This window comes from Myxine glutinosa, chromosome 12 (assembly GCF_964187855.1).
Source record: "Myxine glutinosa chromosome 12, kmMyxGlut1.1, whole genome shotgun sequence".
NCBI lineage: Eukaryota > Metazoa > Chordata > Myxini > Myxiniformes > Myxinidae > Myxine > Myxine glutinosa.
The window spans coordinates 67,520,099-67,539,607 of record NC_136272.1 but is presented as its reverse complement, the minus strand read 5'-3'; the positions used below and the strand labels follow the sequence as shown (position 1 = coordinate 67,539,607).

The 19,509-nt window shown below is 46.0% G+C and overlaps 1 protein-coding gene across 2 annotated transcripts in view; it reads left to right on the top strand.

Moving 5' to 3' along the window:
* The first annotated feature begins 1,433 nt into the window (after positions 1-1,433).
* The window catches only part of LOC137437497 (heterogeneous nuclear ribonucleoprotein A1), a 28,763-nt gene continuing 10,687 nt past the window's right edge, over positions 1,434-19,509 (top strand). The window contains exons 1-7 of one of the 2 annotated variants that reach the window (XM_068131861.2): positions 1,434-1,625; positions 2,046-2,144; positions 3,845-3,982; positions 5,491-5,683; positions 6,220-6,294; positions 7,724-8,014; positions 17,609-17,938. In XM_068131861.2, the coding sequence (XP_067987962.1) occupies positions 1,620-1,625; positions 2,046-2,144; positions 3,845-3,982; positions 5,491-5,683; positions 6,220-6,294; positions 7,724-8,014; positions 17,609-17,938 (1,132 nt within the window). In that variant the 5' untranslated portion in view covers positions 1,434-1,619. The remainder of the gene's footprint in view (positions 1,626-2,045; positions 2,145-3,844; positions 3,983-5,490; positions 5,684-6,219; positions 6,295-7,723; positions 8,015-17,608; positions 17,939-19,509) is intronic. The other variant, XM_068131863.2, reaches the window with a different exon arrangement.

The following is a 19,509-nucleotide window of genomic DNA, read 5'->3' as shown; positions in this document are numbered from 1 at the left end:
GTAATCATTGTAATTGATACGGAACGGCTTGCTTGGCAGCGGGATTTAATGTGGATATGGTACAGGCATGATGGGCCAAATGACCTTCTCTTGTACCGTAACCGTTTCCTTCGATTTCCTCGTAAACGGTAAGTTATATGATATTGTACTACAGCCGAGGTAAATAATAAGTTATTATCTACATATAAGTGAAGCTTTTACACAATGAACAATTATCGTGCGAACATCTTGATGAGTAAATGACGTCACATCGCGTCCACATTGATCGGAACCTTTCGATCATTAATGGACCTGCATAGGTGCACACAAAGTATTGACCAATTACCTGATAGACTTGAGTTTTTAAAACATAATTTTCGCGATAAGTAAACAAGCCTAGCCGAGCAAACACACCTAGCACGGCTTCACGCTGCTGACACCAAAGCTTTCAGAATCATTGGAATCTCCCGTGATGAGGCTACCTCGGAGGGCCTTTCACTTACTCACCGCAGGCAGGTTGGTGGTCTTTCCGTCTTCTACCGACTCCTCTCCGGCCTTGCTCCTCCAGCTCTCTCTGTGCTCTGTCCCCCAAATATTCCGACAGGTCGCACAAGATCTGCCTGCAACCCTCTTATGGTTAAACTGCCAAAATCAAGACTTTCTGCTCACCTTCACTCCTTCATTCCTCTTTTCTCCCGCCTCTGGAACAAACTCCCTCACTCTCTTCAATCCCACTCCTCCCTCCAGGTCTTTAAAACAGCTGTTCACCGCCATCTCTTGTCTTCCCCCATCCAAAACCTTGATCTTTTTTACCCCTGCTAATTTCACCCCAAATCCACTTTTTTGAAATACCAACTTCTTTCCTGGAAGTCCTTGGTGGCCTTGTGTTTTATACTTCCCCCACCCCCAACCCCACTCCCACCCCCACCCCCTTCCCACGCCTCCTCCCCCCAAGCCCTCTCCCTCCCACACATCTCCCGATGTCCCTGCTCTCAAATGTTGTGTTTGTGTGCTTCCCCTTCTCTCCCCACCTTGTCTACCGCTCCCTCTTTTTATATATTTTGTTTGTCTGTTTGATTTTTTGGGGGGGGGGGATAAATGTTAGCTCTTTCACGAGCCTCGATTCTGCATACAAAAAAACAAAAAAAACAAATAAAAGAAAAGCATAATTCATATTTCGCTATTTTAAAAAATTGCTTTGCAAAGAGCACAATTTTTTTTTAACATTGCACCGCCTAATTAATTTCAATGTCTAACTCGAAGTACTAATTTAAAGCAGATAAATATATGCAAACATAAATATAAGAGAATTATGCTATAATAATTATAACACCAGCGTTACACTATAATAATTATGCTATAATAATTATTACACCAGCGTTATACTTCCGCCACCTACACCGCCGCTTTCTACACCACCGCCTTCGACACCGCCGCCTTCGACACCACCACCGGAACCGGCAGTGACGATGTTTCAAAAGAGGATAATTAATTTACTTTGGAATGGGGGAAAAAAAAAATGTGATCTCGGGTGTCCGAATCATTCGATATAATTAGGAAGAATATTATGGAAGCAAATCTGTGACAAAAAGTAACCTGTGAAATATTCGGTTATTGTACGTCACGTGATCCCTTTCACCATGGCGGTAAAGATATCGTTTCGATTTCGGTGTTGATGGGAAATGCAATTGAATGTGATGCCGATATTTGTGAAGCGCACGACGCGTGGAATCCTTGAAAACAGAATGAGTAGTTGTTATCAGACGTCTCTGTGCACTCGTTAACGACAGTTCCACGGTTACCCTGACTAGGCCTCACTATCACAATGCGCAAGGCCCGCAGTGGCAGTGCCGCTTTGGGCGAGACTTTGTCACCTGCACTCGGAACGGAAGCTTTGTACTCGCGTCTCTTCGTTTATACACACGGCGATCCCGTCTGTAGTTTACACTTTAAGTTGATACTTTACGGTCCGAGTTAAATTTCATGTCGGCTCTTCCAGCCTTCCCTTCAATTCCACCCAGTTGACAGTGTCGTTCTAACCCTTCCCTTCTGGTCACCACTGTTAGGAGCAGCGAAAAGTCTTACTTGATGGACTCGAACCTGGAACGACCAGTATGATGCTTCGCTGTTATTTCAATCAATTCGGGAAAGTTACCAACAGTGCGGTGAGTGCGAGCTCCTCAGGTCCTCGATCCAATTGGTGTCGTCATCTATTTATTACGTACGAAAAATCGTTTTATATATATATATATATATACACACACACACACACACACACACACACACACACACACACACACACACACACACACACACACACACACACACACACACACACACACACACACACACACATTATACACACATCTTACATATACACATACATTATACACACATCTTACATATACACATACATTATACACATCATACATATACACACATACATTATACACACACATACATATACATACACGTATATACACATATATACACACACACACACACACACACACACACACACACACACACACACACACGTATACACACGCGCACACACACACACACACACACACACACACACACACACACACACACACACATATAAATCTACACACATACACATATACTCGCACACAAACACTTTTGATGCTCTCCCTCAACCCCCAGCCTCCCTCTCCCCCCCCCCCCACCCCCACCCCCACCCCCACCCCCTCCCCCAACATTTGTAGAGTCTGGTCACACTCCGACAGAAGATAAAAGGGGATGAGAGACAAAACCATCACTCATAACTGGATGTAGAGTATGGAAGAAAGCACGAGATGACTATGGGCAGCACTTTTGATGGATGGGCTGTAGGGAGATGCATGATCCAACATACACATGGAGTCTGTTTAAAGGATGAGAGAATAGAGGAGTGAAGGAATGGAAGCGAGTGTTCTACACAGAATCGGGGAGCACTATCTGGAAGAACGTGGGCAGGCACGGGGAGGACTGAGGAATGAGAGGGCAGGAGGAGCGAGGCAAGTTAGCGCACTCTTCAGTTTTCTACCTCACCAGTTCTTTTTAGGAAGTTTGTTGTGTATCCAGAAACTCCGCATCACTGAAAACATTTGCAGAGCCCCAGCAAGGTTTGCGTGACTTGTCGCGTATTTGGTAGATTCTGCAGGTGTTCATGGATTGGAAGCTCTGGGTTGGATTTGATGTCGTCAAACGCTCTCAGCGTTCTTGCCTCTGGCGCACATCAATTGGGGGGATGTTTGACACGACTGGGGGCCACTGCACGGGTGTTGATTTCAGTGTACCGCTCATTATCCACATTAGTGTTTTCAGGAGAGCGTCCAAGTGTTTTGTGTGCCTGCTCTCTGCCCGAACAGGAGAACAGTATTCCTCTGCAGTGCATACAAGAGGAAGGCTAGTAGTGGGAAGAGTGCGTGCACCTGATCCCCCAAGCTGGTGATACACAGCCGGTGCCCACTAGTTTCCAGATGATGTTTACCCTGGTCTTGATCTTTTCTGTGGCCTGTTTTAGGTGTTGTCCATTGACCTATTTTATCCAGATCTGCAGAGACAGGTGCAGTGGCATCTTCAGTCCCAGAAATGTGGTGCAATGTTCTGCTCAGGGTAGAGTCATTCACAAAATTGTACAGGGGGTTGTCCGAGGAACACCCTGCCCCACACCCTCAGTCCCTGACGACCCTTAAGGAAATGTGATCAATACATACGTAGCTCTTTACTGTTTTCATTCCACCTAATTAAATGTTTTTTAAATCGGCTCTGAAAAGATGCTCTTAAATCGTTAATAAAGTTGAACATTGCAATGCTAAGGATACTTCCTGTAACAGTCGTAGTGTGTATGTGTGTGCAGGTCATAATAGATGGCAAAAGTGACTCAAAAGGTTACGTTACCATGAACTCCGTGGAAGAGGTGGATGAAATAATGAAAGCAGTACCACACACCCTGAACGACCACTCGGTCGACGTCCAACGTGCAGTCTCAGTTGAGGTTTGGTCTTTTGATTTACGCATTTTTGTAAGTGTTGGATCACTGCTGTTGTTTGGGTAACCAATGTTTAACACACTTTAATAAAGATTCAGACTACAGTGCTTGCAAAGTCACCTTGGTGTTAACTCGTCGTATGACACACACATGCGTCGCTGTGGGAAGTGAATAGGTGTTTCTTCCACCACAAGTCCCCCACGTGATCCCACCGTGTGAGTCGTTATCTGATTGAGCGGTTTGGGTTTTTGCCGTTGAAGATCGACCCTTTGTGAAGAAATGTCTTTCAGAAATATTCCCAGAAGGATGGAGCGAATTCCAACAAAATGTGTGGAATTACATGTTAGGGGGTGGAACTTACTTTGAACATTTCACAAAGGTTAACAGCTTATCTGAGTTAATATAACTTATCTATGCATTAACAGCTTGTCTTTGCATCAGCCTCTCTAATCTCTACAAACTGATCTTCATCTTCATTCCTTTTCCACCTTCGTGATACAATAGATGCTTCGTTAGAAAGTCCGCATACAAGAACTAGAACGGCACTCGGTAGAGCGCATACCGAACGCCAGGCTGAACAGTTTACCTTTTGTATCCCACTGATAGGCCAGATCTGCATCTGGACCAAAACCAAAATCCAATCTAATCGGATCTGGATATTCGCTAAAATCTCATTGATCCTTCCTTGTCAGACACCCAACCTGTCCACCAAGTTTCGTCTGAATCTGCCCTTAACTTTTTGAGATATCCTGTTCACAGACAGACAACCAAACAGAGGTGAAAACAACCATCGTCCAACTTCGGTGGCGGAGGTAATGAAGATGGATGAATACTCCAGCTCTCTTCTTTTCTCCCTCTCAGTTTTTTTTTTTTTTTTTGCTTTATTTCTTTCCACCAATCACGAGTCTAATAGTGTCGCAAGAGGCGACTAACAGGGTTGGCGGCAGGAAGGGCATCCGGCCATAAAACATTGCTTCAAAAAGGGGGCCACGGTGCCCGGAAAAGGCCAACCCCTGCTCTGCCGGGAAAAATGGCCTCGAAATCACGAGTCCAATCGTGCATCGAATTGCGATTAAAATTGAATTTTTAAAACGCATAAGATGGCAGGTGATGCGCAGATAAAATAGTCTGCATAACATAGCCTATGAGTATCAGAGTGTTCTCCGATGCATTGATCGGCAATTTTTACCTCCGCCATCAAAGGTGGAAAGACACTATGTTTTCACTCCTGTCTGTATGTCTGTGAGAATGATATCTCAAAATTATGGACAGATTTTGATGAAACTTGGTGGACATGTTGGGTGTGTGAGAAGAACGAGCCGATTTGTTTTTGGTTCTAGTCTGGAAGCAGATCCGGCCTATCAGTGAGCTACAAATCGTAAAGTGTTCAGCCTGGCGTTCTCGTTTCTAAATGCAATCAACTCGCTCTCCTGAATCTGTAGCTTATAAGTGAACCATGCAAAGATGAGTCCTGTTTGTTGTGAATGTGTTTCCTGTTTCTCCTGGTTGTGTAGGATGCTAACAGTGTGACGCGGCTTTTTGTGGGGGGACTTCATAAGTACAATGCTGAGAAGGAGCTCCGGAGGTACTTTGTTCGCTATGGCCCCATCAAGAATGTTGACGTCCCTTTTGATCACGTCACAGGGAGACACCGTGGCTTCGCGTTCATCGAGTTTGAGAACAATAATGTTGTGGAGCAGATTGTGCGTACGTGATTGACTACTCTATGGTTTTCACCTTTCATCAGCTTGAGACATTCCGTACTTATCGTGATAATGATGTCTTTGATTTTGCCCTTCCCTCACTCACAGAGTGCAGCATTGCCTTGTCATAACATAACCTTCAAATGTTACTATTTTGCATGAATTGGCACACTTTCATGGAGTAGCATTCCTTTGGTGTGAACATTAGCCTGGTTGGTTCTTCTGTTCATACTCACTAATGGCCTTTCTTAATACCACGGTATATTTATCAAACTCTCGAAGACGCTCTATGTAAGATTTGCCACCTTGACTCTCGACACTTTTGGTCAGCAAAAAATGTGGTCCTACGAGACCGTTCTATATCGTATATCTTGAGCAGAAGATAAAATGATCCACTGACATTCACACCACATTTGTCAAACTGCGACTGACCGCATTGTGGTTGGTTAATGCGGTGGTGATCATTGTGATAGTGCTTGTGACAACTTTCAGGGTATGCTTCATTTACAGCAGTAGTTTGACTGTGTTGTGTGGTTGCAGAGGAGAAAAGCCACATGATAGGTCCCAACAAGGTGGAGACCCAGAGGGCTATGGACCAACAATACACCAAGATTGGTGAGTTGGGTGGCATTGCCTGGATATAACTTCCTTAATCCTTTGAAGGATGTGTTTTTGACTACAGTCGGACCCCGCTATTCGCGGTTCACAAATTGCGACCTGTTTCTCTATTTGCGGCCCGATACCCCGTGTATTCACAGTTTTTCTCAGGTGCAATTTTTTTTTTCACGAGCCGTGAGCGTGACGCTTTTATAAAAACCCATCTTTCACCAGCCACGCACAAAGCAGCTGGACATACGCAAAAAAACATCTTCTACGAGCAGCGAGCATGACCTAGCGAGCATGACCGGATTTTCATTGACATTCACGGGATTTTCATCGACTTCGCGGGATTTTCATCGACATTCGCGGGATTTTCATCGACATTCGCGGGATTTTCATCGACATTCGCGGGATTTTCATCGACATTCGCGGGATTTTCATCGACATTCGCGGGATTTTCATCGACATTCGCGGGATTTTCATCGACATTCGCCGGATTTTCATCGACATTCGCCGGATTTTCATCAACATTCGCCGGATTTTCATCGACATTCGCCGGATTTTCATCGACATTCGTCGATTATCATCAGCATTCGTGGGATTTTTATTGACATTCGTTGGATTTTCATTGACATTTGTGGGATTTTTGTCCACATTCGTGGGATTTTCATCGACATTCGCGGGATTTTCATCGACATTCGCGGGATTTTCATCGACATTCGCCGGATTTTCATCGACATTCGCCGGATTTTCATCGACATTCGCTGGATTTTCATCGACATTCGCCGGATTTTCATCGACATTCGTCGATTAACATCAGCATTCGTGAGATTTTTATTGACATTCGTTGGATTTTCATTGATATTCGTGGGATTTTTGTCCACATTCGTGGGATTTTCATTGACATTCGTGGGATTTTTGTCCGCATTCGTGGGATTTTCATCGACATTTGCGAGATTTTCATCGACATTCGTCGATTATTATCAGCATTCGCAGGATTTTCATTGACATTCGTAGGATTTTCATTGACATTTGTGGGATTTTTGTCGACATTCGCGGGATTTTCATTGACATTCGTGGGATTTTTGTCCACATTCGTGGGATTTTCATTGACATTCGTGGGATTTTTGTCCACATTCGTGGGATTTTCATCGACATTCGTCGATTATCATCAACATTCTCGGGATTTGCCTCGGGATTTGCAGATTTTGCCTCGCCATTCACGGTTTGTTCCTCGACATTCGTGGATTTTCGCGATTTGAAAAATCCCCGCTTTTTCCATTGAAACATTGCCCCCCACATTCACGGTTTCACAATTTGTGGCACTTTCCAGGAACGCATCCCCAGCGAACAACAGGGTCCGACTGTATTTATTGTCACCATTCAGATTTTTGTCATTCTTGGAATTGTCCATTTTTCTCCTTTCCTCTAACGCCTTTTGTAGAACGTCCACAGAGAAGCCAGGATGAGCTTTATTTCAGCAGGGACTTGGACAGAAATCGTCCCAGGGAGCAATGGGCAGAGCATGGTAGGGAACCGAGGCAGCTGGAGAGGTTGAGTAGTATGATGCGTCGCGATGATGACAGGGGTGGCTATGCGTACAGTCGAACGCCGGTAGAGCGCGCATACAATAAGGCCTTGAATGAGATGGGGCGATACAGCCCACACGAGTCCCATTTCCGGCATGAGAGGAGCTCGACCTCTCGTGGATCATCAAGCTACGCACCATATAGAGGTGAGCTTCTTCTTTTTTGTTCTTCCTTTGCTTTTGCGTTTTTCATTCCATCAAGCAAAGCAAGTGTGGTTTGCACACTCCCTTTTTCTCATTAATTTGACCCTTTTTCCCGGTTTGTTTGTGTACTTGTGATTTCTTGTAAGTGTGCATGCTTCTTTTTTTGGGGGGGTTTTATACAAATCGATGCTCATGTAAGAGTGAGGTACCAGGTAAAAAGGGGGTAATAAGGCAACGTTCTGACAGTGGGGCCACAATTGGACACTAGCAAGGTGATGAATAAACAGAAAAAGGAGACACACACACACACACACACACACACACACACACACACACACAAAGAGAGACAGAGAGACGTACACACACAGGCACACCTGCTATGAGAGAGAGAGGGAGAGAGAGAGAGAGAGATATAGATATAGATATAGATGGAGGTCACCTTCAACTTGCCACGTATGCATTGTTAATCCAACGTGTGTGAACACCATGGGGCTGGCACTGCAGGTCTCTCAAAATACCGCCCTTCGCTTCGTTGAATATGGAGAAAGAGGGATCTTCTTCATCTTCTTTTTAAGTTTAATGGTGGTAACAGAGCCGTGAGGCTCTATGTACGCCATGCGCCCAGACATAACAGCGGTGAACAAAGGAGCCTTTCGAGCTTAGGTCAATCTATCACTGATTTTCTCTGTAATGCTTTTTGAGGTTCAAGAAGAAGAATTATCAGCTCCTTCATAATGTTGTCCAGGTTTTAATAAAAAGTTTCTCATTGAGTTTGAAGAAGATCTGAGTTGTGTGTGTTGCCAAAACCGCAGGGAATAATATAACTTACGTTGTTTTTTTTTGCGTTGATGCTTTAACTTGCTTACAGGTACCATGCAAACCTGTACTAACCTGTTTTATGGTTGAATTGGCGGCGTCGAATAAATTATTTGATTATAGGAGGAAAAGCACGGGTTAACCTTCCTGGGTTAGGTTGTCGGGGTGGTGCTGAGGTGTCGTTCACTAGACGGTGTTCTCCTCGGGTTAACCTGAGGCAATCCCTTTGGGTGGGTGCCTGGAATGTCCTCGCTCTAAGAGAGGATGATCACCTGTCTCTGCTGTCATTTGAGCTCCAGCGTTTGAACATCAGTATTGCAGCACTTTGTGAAGTTCAGAGACCGGATAGTGGTGATATCGTGGCGGGTGGTTACACCTACTCCTGGTCTGGTCGCTCTGATGGTTACCATGCCCAAGGAGTTGCTGTTGCTGTATCGCAGAAGCTGACTCCCATGATAATTGAGGTAACACCGTTCAACGATGGTATCATAATACTGAGGTTTCATCACTCCTTGGGTGTCATTTCTCTGGTTTCTGTATATGCTCCAATTGAGGCAAGTAATCTCACTGTGAAGGAGACATTCTGTGCCGTGGTAGAGTCTAAGGTTGATCAAGAGATAATCTTCTAGTCTTGGGGAATTTCAATGAATCAACTGGCACTGACAGGGATGGTTATGAGGCATGTGTTGGTCCCCATGGATCTGGGACTGTGAACAAGAATAACACTAACTTACTTGAATCTGCAAGAAGTTATGGACTTAGGTTGGCTGGTGCATGGTTTCAGCACCCACAGCCTCATCGCTGGACTAGGTATTCCAACCCTGGAGGTGTGGCAAAGGAGATTGACCTTGTGCTCATTGATGGTTGCTAGAGGATGCTCACGAACTGCAGGCTCTACCAGGGTACTCAGTTCCTCCATACTGATCACAAGATGTAGCAACTCGGAAGTTGTTTTTTTTGGTATACAAGGTCGAGGCTCATGTAAGAGCAACACATAAAACGCAACGACATAAACGGAAAACACATAACATATAAGAAAGGGAGCAGGACACAAGAGGGGAAGAGGGAAGCACAACAACAGTAAAGAACAAGGACAGAGGTAGATCTGTGGAAGGGAGAGGGCTGGCATTGTGGGGAGGTTGGGTTACATAGTATAAAACAAATGAACACTACTAGGACTTTCAGGACACAAAAACGGAATTTGAAAAACGTGGATTTGGGGTATATTAATGGGGGTAGAAAAGATCAAGGTTTTCGATGGGGGAAGATAAGAGATGGTGATAAAACAGCTGTTTTGAAGACCTGGAGAGAGGAGTGGGATTGAAGAGAGTGTGGGAGTTTGTTCCCAGAGGCGGAAGAAAGGGTAATGAAAGTGTGAAGCTGAGCAGAGAGTCTTGTTTTTGGCAGTTTCATGAGAAGAAGTGAAGCCGGGCTAGGTATGAGGCAGGAGCACCAGCCCAGACGGGAGAGCTTTGTCACCAAAAGCTTGAGTGACAGAACTTCTTCGAGATGATTGTTGAGAACGTAGATGGGACGGTTTTCTAGACGGTCTTTCGGGAGAAACGTAGTGAGAGTGTGAGATTTGTCAGGATTGAAAGACATGTTCCACTTGTTTGACCAGTCTGTGATTTTGTCCAGGTCTGCAGAGAGTGAAGAGGCTGCTACCTGCTGATCTGAGGGTTGAGATATGGAGCGGCAGAGAGTGGAGTCATCAGCAAAAATATAGAGAGGATTTTCCAGAGAGTCGGAGAGATCATTGATAATAATAATAATAATAATTCATTTATTTTGTATAGCGCTTTTCCAGAAGCCCAAAGGCGCTTTGACAGAGTGGAAAACATAATGCATAACAATACATGAAAACAACAATTGCAAAAAGACAAGAATCAAGAAAACAAACAGCAGCGATATACGGCATATATATAAGACAAGAATCAAAAAGACAAGACAAGAATCAACAGGGAAATATTTAAAGCAAAAGGAGGGAGAAGGAGAAGAGATAGTCAGGGGTTAAATGCTGTGGGTTGAATGTTGAATGCAGCGTTGAACAGGTGGGTCTTTAGTGATGTTTTGAATGTGGTGAGTGAGGAGGAGTCTCTGATGGTGTGAGGTAGTGAGTTCCAGAGGGTGGGAGCAGCGATGGAGAAGGCCCTGTCCCCCCAGGATCTGAATTTGGTCCGGATGGAGGGGGTCAGGAGGTTGGTACCAGCAGAGCGGAGGTTGCGGGTGGGAGTGTGTCTGGAGAGGAGGTCAGCCAGGTAGGATGGGGCCAGGTTATGGAGGGCTTTGTATGTCAAGAGGAGGATTTTGTACTGGATTCTCTGGGGGATGGGGAGCCAGTGAAGCTTGTAAAGGACGGGGGTGATGTGGTCACGGGTCCGGGAATGAGTGAGTAGACGGGCAGCGGAGTTCTGAATGTATTGGAGTTTATTGGTGATTTTTGAGGGTGAACCATAGAGGAGGCTATTGCAGTAGTCCAGACGGGAGGTGATGAAGGCGTGGATGAGGGTTTCTGCAGCCGTGGAGGAGAGGGATGAGCGGAGACGGGCAATGTTTTTCAGATGAAAGAAGGCTGACTTTGTGATCTGTTTAGTGTATTTGTCGAAGGAAAGGGTTTGGTCAAAGATGACGCCAAGATTCCGGATGTGAGGGGAGGTGGATACTGGGATACCGTCGATGTTGAGGGCAAAGTTATGGGTGGATTTTGTGAGCGTTTTTGGGCCAATGATGATTATTTCAGATTTATCACAGTTAAGCTTGAGGAAGTTGATTTGAAGCCAGGATTTTATTTCAGTGATGCAGTTTGTCAGGATAGAGTGGGTGTCGGTGGAGACGGACTTGGTGGAGATGAAAAGCTGGATGTCATCGGCGAAGCAGTGGAATTGGAGACCATGACGGCGGATTAAGTGACCGAGCGGGGACAGGTAAAGGATGAAGAGGAGGGGGCCAAGAACTGAACCTTGGGGGACACCTTGTGGGAGGGGAGCAGTGGGGGATTTGCAGTTATTGATGGAGATGAACTGGCATCTGTCAGAGAGGTATGATTTAATCCAAGAGAGGGCAGTGCCGGTGACGTTAAAGGTGGATTCAAGTCGGGTGAGGAGGATAGTGTGATCGATGGTGTCAAAGGCAGCGCTGAGGTCGAGGAGGACGAGAATGTTGAGGTTGCCAGCGTCAGAGGAGAGGAGAAGGTCGTTGGTGATTTTGAGGAGAGCAGTTTCAGTACTGTGGTTGGAGCGGAATCCGGATTGGAATGTTTCATACAAGTTATTGGCAGAGAGATGATGTTTGAGTTGAGTGGCTACAGCGCGTTCCAAAACTTTTGACAGAAAGGGTAGGTTGGAGATGGGTCTGAAGTTGTTTAGGGTGTCAGGGTTTAGACCAGGTTTTTTTAGAATGGGGGTAACAGCAGCAATTTTGAGGGAAGGTGGGACGATGCCTGTAGACAGGGAGGAGTTTATTGTTGCAATGATAAGTGGAGAGAGAGCAGGGAGGGAGGCTTTGACAAAGCTGGAGGGGATGGGGTCAAGAGTGCAGGTGGCAGTTTTCATTCCTATGAGGAGTTCAGAGAGGTCAGTAGGAGAGATTGGGGAGAACCGAGACAGGGGATGGCAGGACAAGGGGGGGCAGGTGGTTGGAGGGGGAGCGGGTGCGGCGGTGGTCAAGCTGTTGTATATGTTGTCAATTTTGCGTTGGAAGAAAGAGAGGAAGGAGATGCAGTTGTCTACTGTGAATGACTGGGTGGTGGTGTTCAGGGGGCGGAGGAGTTTGTTTATTGTCGAGAAGAGTGCTTTTGGGTTTCCGGAGCCAGAGTGGATAATTTGAGAGTAGTAGGCAGAGCGGGCGCGGGAGAGGGCATCTTTGTAGTGTTGTATGTGGTCCTTGTAGGCTTGGGAGTGAACTGTGAGACCCGTTTTATTGCGGAGTCTTTCAAGTTGGCGAGCACGAGTTTTCATCAGGTGGAGTTCAGGGGTAAACCAGGGAGCAGAATGGGTGAAAGAAACTGTTTTGGTTTTTACAGGCGCAAGCTGGTCAAGGCAGGAGGAGAGAGTGTGGTTGTAGTAGTCAGTGAGGTCGGAAGGGGTGTGGAGGTCAATGAAGGGAGAAGTGGACATTTTTTCAGAGAGGGTGGATGAGAATGAGGTAGGTGAAAGAGCGTTTAGCTTACGGAAGTTGATTGTGCGATAATGCCTTGGTGTTGGGGCGGGGATGTTGATGGTCAGAGTGATGGCTAAGTGGTCAGAGAGGGTGAGGTCGGAGCCATAGAGATGGTGCAAATTTAATCCAGTGGAGCAGACAAGGTCCAAAATGTGACCACGGATATGGGTAGGAAAGTCGACATGTTGAGTGAGGTTAAAGCAGGTGAGTAAATCAGTGAAGTCAGTGGTTATTGTGGAGTCAGTGGAGTCCATGTGGATATTGAAATCACCAAGGAGGAGGATTGAGGGGGAGAGGGAACATAGCTGGGTCAGAAAGTAGGAGAAGTCAGACAGGAATGATGGGTGTGGTTTGGGAGGGCGGTAGACGACAGCCATGACTGACTGCGTGTGACCAGAGAGTTTTAAAGCCAGGTGTTCAAATGATGGAGCAGATGAGATGGAGATGAGGTTGGTCTTGATGTCTTGACGGTGGATAACGGCAATTCCACCACCTCGGCCCTCCGAGCGTGGTTTATTGACGTAGGAATATCCATTGGGTGTGGTGAGGTTGAGTGTGTAGTAGTCCAGAGGTTGTTGCCAGGTTTCGGTGAGACAGAGAAAGTCCAGTTTGTTATCCAGGATGTATTCGTTCAGGATGAGGCATTTATTGTTGAGGGACCGGGTGTTGAACAGGGTGAGCTTGATGTTGTTTTGAACAGCAGGGATGAATTCAGGTGATTTAGCCAGGGTTCGTAGGCAAGAGGTGCGATCGTGTGGGTTGCTGTGACCAGGTGCGCTGGGACGAAGAGTGAGAGTGCGCTGAGCCGACCAGAGGACGGGGATGGAGTGACCTGATTGCAAATAAACAAACTTGCGACCGGAGCCACGGTGAATGTACCTGGGTCGTCGGAGGAGTCCATTTGATTTGATGGCAGAGATGCATGATGGGGTGGAGCGGGTATTGAGCAGAAGAAGCCTTGCGGCGGAGTACTTCAGAGCCATGCCAGGCAGGAGCGAAGGGACGAGTACGAGGCCAAGGTCGAGGAGGCAAAGCGGCAAACGCAGCGGCAAACGCAGCGGCAAACGCAGCGGCAAACGACTGCAGCCGCTAATCAAGACCACAGCGGCAAACAAGGCCACAAGGCCACCAAGACCACAAGGCCACCGGCAAACAAGGCCACGGCCACAAACAACGGGAGCGGGCCTTTCGATTCCGTATTCCGTACCATGAAAAGCAGATTCCGTTATCCAGCCGGAGAACACGCGGCACGTGCGGGTGTGAAAAGGCAGGACAGGTGTGAGATGTCAGGTCAGAAAAGTAGAAGCAGACCCTGTACATCCATCCAATTGATGAATATCAAAAAAAGCACAGGGTCCAAAACACTGCCTTTAAGAACTCCAGCCTGCACAGGAAGGGGAGATGAGAGAATCCCATTCAGGACCACACATTGAAGATGACTGGAGAGGAATTCCAAAACCCAGGCGTGGAGATTTCTATGGATACCATAAGAGGAGAGTTTGGTGAGCAGGGTGGGGCGCCAGACCGTATCGAAGGCAAGAGATATGCCAAGGGAGACAGCTCTAATTTCCTGTTTGGCATTGAGGACCTTCATCCATTGTGGAGACAGCAGCATGTCCAGAGTACAATGACCTGGTCTGAAACCAAATTGATGATCAGAGATCAAGCCATTGGAGAAGAGGAAGGATTTAATATCCGAAGCAATGATGGATTCCATGTCTTTCCTGATAAATTGGGAGCAGGCTGATTGGTCTGCAGTTGCAAGGATCTGTTTTTGCACCTTTTTTGTGTAAAGCGGTAATGTTGGCTGATTTCAAGCAAATGGCAGATGACCTTGAGCAAAAGAGAGGGTGAAGAGAACAAAGAGAGGGTGAGATAGAGCGGCAGAGCAGGATTTTAGGACCCGTGGGCTGATGCCGTCTGGTCCAGTTGCAGAATCGGAGTCGAGGTTTGACAGAAACTTCTCCACCTTGTCAGGAGAGAAGGGCACTGAGTCCAGGTGTAACTGGGTTAGGGGGGCACAGAAAGCGATGGGTTTGGGACACAAGATTTAGAGGCAAACACAGAGTTGAGGTATTCAGCTTTTTCACGTGCAGTCAGCTGTGTAGCCGTTTGAGGTAAAGGAGGGGATGGAAGGGCAACAAACACCAGAAACAGATTTGACCAGACACCACCAGAATTTGGAGGAGGGAGACAGGTTTGAGAGTTCAGTCTTGAGAGTAGAGAGATATTGTTTCCTGGCTCTCCTGAGGGTAGACACACTTGTTTTGAGCTTTGTGAAAGGAACGGAGATTGCCTTCCATTGGATTTGCATTCCAGGAGGCGAAGGGAAGTTGTTCCAGGGCAACTGCCTCACCACAAGATTCAGTGTACCATGGACGGGAGGAAGGGTAAGACAACTGAAGACGAGATGCGATAAATCTGTGCATGAGAGAGAGCAATTTACTTTGGAAGAATTCCCAGGAAGAGTTGATGTCCAAGGCAGTGGAGATGGGAGACCAGTCCAGATGTTTGATGGCGGCTTGAAGACCGTGCCAGTCGGCCTGAGCGAAATTCCAGACACGTCGACGCTGAGTAGGCTCTCTAAGAACGGCCAGAGAGATGTCCACTTTAACAAGGAAATGATCAAATGAACCTATTGTAGTAGAAGAAGAACAGCAGACATTTGAAGTTGAAGAAGTTGTGGCTCAAATCCAAGAGAATGATACCATCCCAGCCTAGGCTGGATGTTGGCAAGCTTAAGGATGAGAGAGAGTAGCTGAGGAGTTTGTGAACAGGTTGAGCGGGGTTTTGGGGGGGGGGGGGGGGGGGTCTGTGTGTTTCGGAGGAACCTGATGAGTTGTGGAGTGCCTTCAAGACTACCATCCTTGATGTTTCCGGTGGTTGTCTTGGAACACAGTCAGGCGAGGAAGACCTTTATCTCAAGGAAATGGGAATGTGCCAGGCATCTGCCTGGGGGATGGCCAGACAGAGGGCCCCTGGAGTACTGGTGGAAAGTGGACGTGACACGCTACTCCAGCGCATGCTCCTATACCTGACCTAACCTGAATACTTCATTGGGAAATGGAAAAAGGCCTTTAAGCTGTGTTTCATTCTGATTTTCAAAGAATGAGCTGGAACAACAGAGGGTGCCCAGCTGTGGCTGGTTTTGGAGACCAGCTTGGCTATATAGTCGGTTCAGGAGATATCATGGTTGATGGTGAGGCCTGTTAAGTTTACCACTGGAAAGAAAATCGCTTTTCACCCCTCAGCCCAAATTGGGCTAAGGGGTATGGGCGTCACGGGCGTCCGGGCGTCCGTCAACTTTTGGCTTCCGTCAATTTCAAGGAGAACGGCTTGTCCGATTAAATCCATTTTTGCAGTGTGTGTTGGGGAGTAGAGGATGGCTCCTTTCGAAAATGGGCGCGCTGCGATTTTCAATATGGCCGCCACGCCAGCCATCTTGAAATTGATTTCCGTCAATTTCGAGCAGAATGGCTTGTCCGATTAAATTCATTTTTGCAGTGTGTGTTGGGGTTGGATCGAGGAAGGTTCCTTTCGAAAATGGGCGCGCTGCGATTTTCAATATGGCCGCCACGGTAGCCATCTTGAAATTGGTTTCCGTCAATTTCGAGCAGAACGGCTTGTCCGATTAAATCCATGTTTGCAGTGTGTGTTGGGGTTGAGTAGTGGAAGGTGCCTTTCAAAAATAGACGCGCTGCGATTTTCAATATGGCCGCCACGGCAGCCATCTTGACATTGGCTTCCGTCAATTTCGAGCAGAACGGCTTGTCCGATTAAATCCATTTTTGCAGTGTGTGTTGGGGTTGAGTAGAGGAAGGTTCATGGGCGCGCTGCGATTTTAAATATGGGTGCCACGGCAGTCATCTTGAAATTGGTTTCCATCAATTTCAAGCAGAACGGCTTGTCCGATTAAATCCATTTTTGCAGTGTGTGTTGGGGTTGAGTAGAGGAAGGTTCCTTTCGAAAATGGGCACGCTGCGATTTTCAATATAGCCGCCACGGCAGCCATTTGAAATTGGCTTCCACCATGCATGGGCTGAGGGGTTACGCCCGCCTTGCGGTGCTATTTATTGTCGTGGTAATCACTTTTCAATTTATCGTGGTGTTAATATCACCATATGGAATAATACACACTCTGCCTTTACCTTGTGAGTAACTAACACACAAAGATATGCTATAAATAATTTTCTATATGCTATAAATGCTATATGCTATAAATAATTTTGGTTTCCGTCAATTTCGAGCAGAACTCGTGGTGTTAATATCACCATATGGAATAATACACACTCTGCCTTTACCTTGTGAGTAACTAACACACAAAGGTATGCTATAAATAATTTTCAAAAATAAGTAAAGATTTGAGTGATTCACATTAAGTTCAGGAAAGAGGAGGAAAATAATTTTGTGTATTTTTTATTTATTTGCAGAGATTGAGGGAGGATAGGGGAGACCGGTATGAAGACAATGAGAGAGTGTGTGCGCACGTGTGTGCGCAGGCGTGTGTGTTTGTTGTCTGGATCCATCCGTCCCCTTTTCAATACCTATTTTTGATCGCCTTTTCTCGATCCCACTTGTGTCTGTCTCCCCCTACCGTTTCTCTCACCCTCACCATCACCATAGTCTTGGGGCGTGAGGAAAGGGATGACTGGAGGGGCAAAGACCTTTCGAGGAGAGATTTGTTGGAACGATCTGCCTATAATTCTCGGTCTTACCGGAGCTCCTATCATTCAGAGCTCGACAACCTTTACGAGGAGCGAGACTTCTGGTGGGTTGAACATCAAGAGGAGAAACAGAAGTCTGCTTGGAGACACTTTCAGCTCATCGGTGGGAACAAAGATGGAGAACAGAAAGTCCGCTGTTGTCAGTGCAAAGCAAAACTCACTGTGTCAGGGAACGACTCCACCGTGGTAGTGAATCACCTGGAGATTAAGCACCCCGGCACATTAAACGGTGTGTGCATGGATAGGTGTGCTCTTCTCTCACATCAGCGCACATTAACTGTTACACTCTTACCTTAAATTGTTGAATTGTTCATTGATTTATTCCTTCCTTGAATAAAAGAATGATCTAGTAAGGGAAACATATGAAAATCTGTTAACTAAATTGTTACCAAAAAATTTCTTCACCAATATGTTTGTAAAGGTGTGTAATAACATGTGTTAAAATGTTGAAGGTCAACTCCCATGGGAAACCCAGAAAAAAAGCTGTTGAATTCGGGTACCGAAAAATTATTTTCGAGAATTTTTATTTTTTTAAATCGGCCCTTAAGTAACTTATGAGGGGTCAAATAAGGGTTTTTCATGATTCTGAGTTGATTGTTAACATTTATATTTCACCACAGACACTCCTTTGTGGAAAAATAATTTCTAAATATATCTCATTTTCTACTTTGCAGGACATGGAGTCTAGCAATATGGATGAAGACGTTACTCCACCTGTGCTCAATTGCTTCATCTGTGCACGCTCGGATACACCAGCTGAAAGGCTCATACAGGCAACTCCAAAGGGATACTCAACTTTATTGAAACAAGCAGAAACTGTCGAAAATGTTACTGTTGTGGAACGTATGAAGGAGGCTCAAAAGGAAGGAAAACTGAGGTACCACCAGAAGTGTAAAAATGATCTGTACAACAACTTTGTTGCAACCACCAAGAAGTCAGCTCAAGCATCAAAGGCAGAGAAAGAGTCATCAAAGTTGAAGAGAAGACGCACTACTTGTGAGTTCAGTTCATCAACTGGCTGCAGTTCTAGAAGATCACAGTCAGTTGACCTCCTGTATAAGGATGTATGCATTCTTTGCAACCAACCAGCCCAGCTCTACAAAATAATCCAGCACAAGCTAGAAAGAAATACAGAGTGCCAGATAATTTGACTGCAGATACACTGAAGGCAAGCTTGCTGAAGACAGCACGGAGTCGCGGGGATGACTGGGGCACTGAAGTCACTGGACGCCTGGAAGGGATCAACGACTTGGTAGCAGAAGAAACACTGTACCATTTGCGATGCAAACTTATGTTTGTGAGAGGTGACAGTTTGTCCAAGACTGATGAGGAAGGAAAAAGGAAGAGAGGACAGAGGAGTATTGATGAGGAGCGAGAGGCAGTTTTTATTGAATTCTGCGAATGGTTAGACTCAGAATTAGAGCATGGGGTAATGAACATGGACCAAGTCCATGAAAAGCTGCAGGAGTTTGATCAGTCACCAGAGAAGAGCCTTTCTTATTCAAAGCATTGGCTAAAGATAAAACTTCTAGAGAAATACGAAGACACCTTGTATTTCACAACACAGGAAAGAAGGGCAGATGTACTCTGTCTCAAAGATGGCACCGACAATATTCTGCGATAGAGCATCATGCTAATCTTGACCATGGAGATGAGAAGACTCAGATCATAAAGCCGGCACTCAAGTTCATATCCAATGATATTGCCTTGATTGATTTAGGTCCAAAGTCATACCCCACCACACACAGTATGACTGACATCGATAGTCAGCTGACACTTGTTCCTGCAAGCCTTCAGATG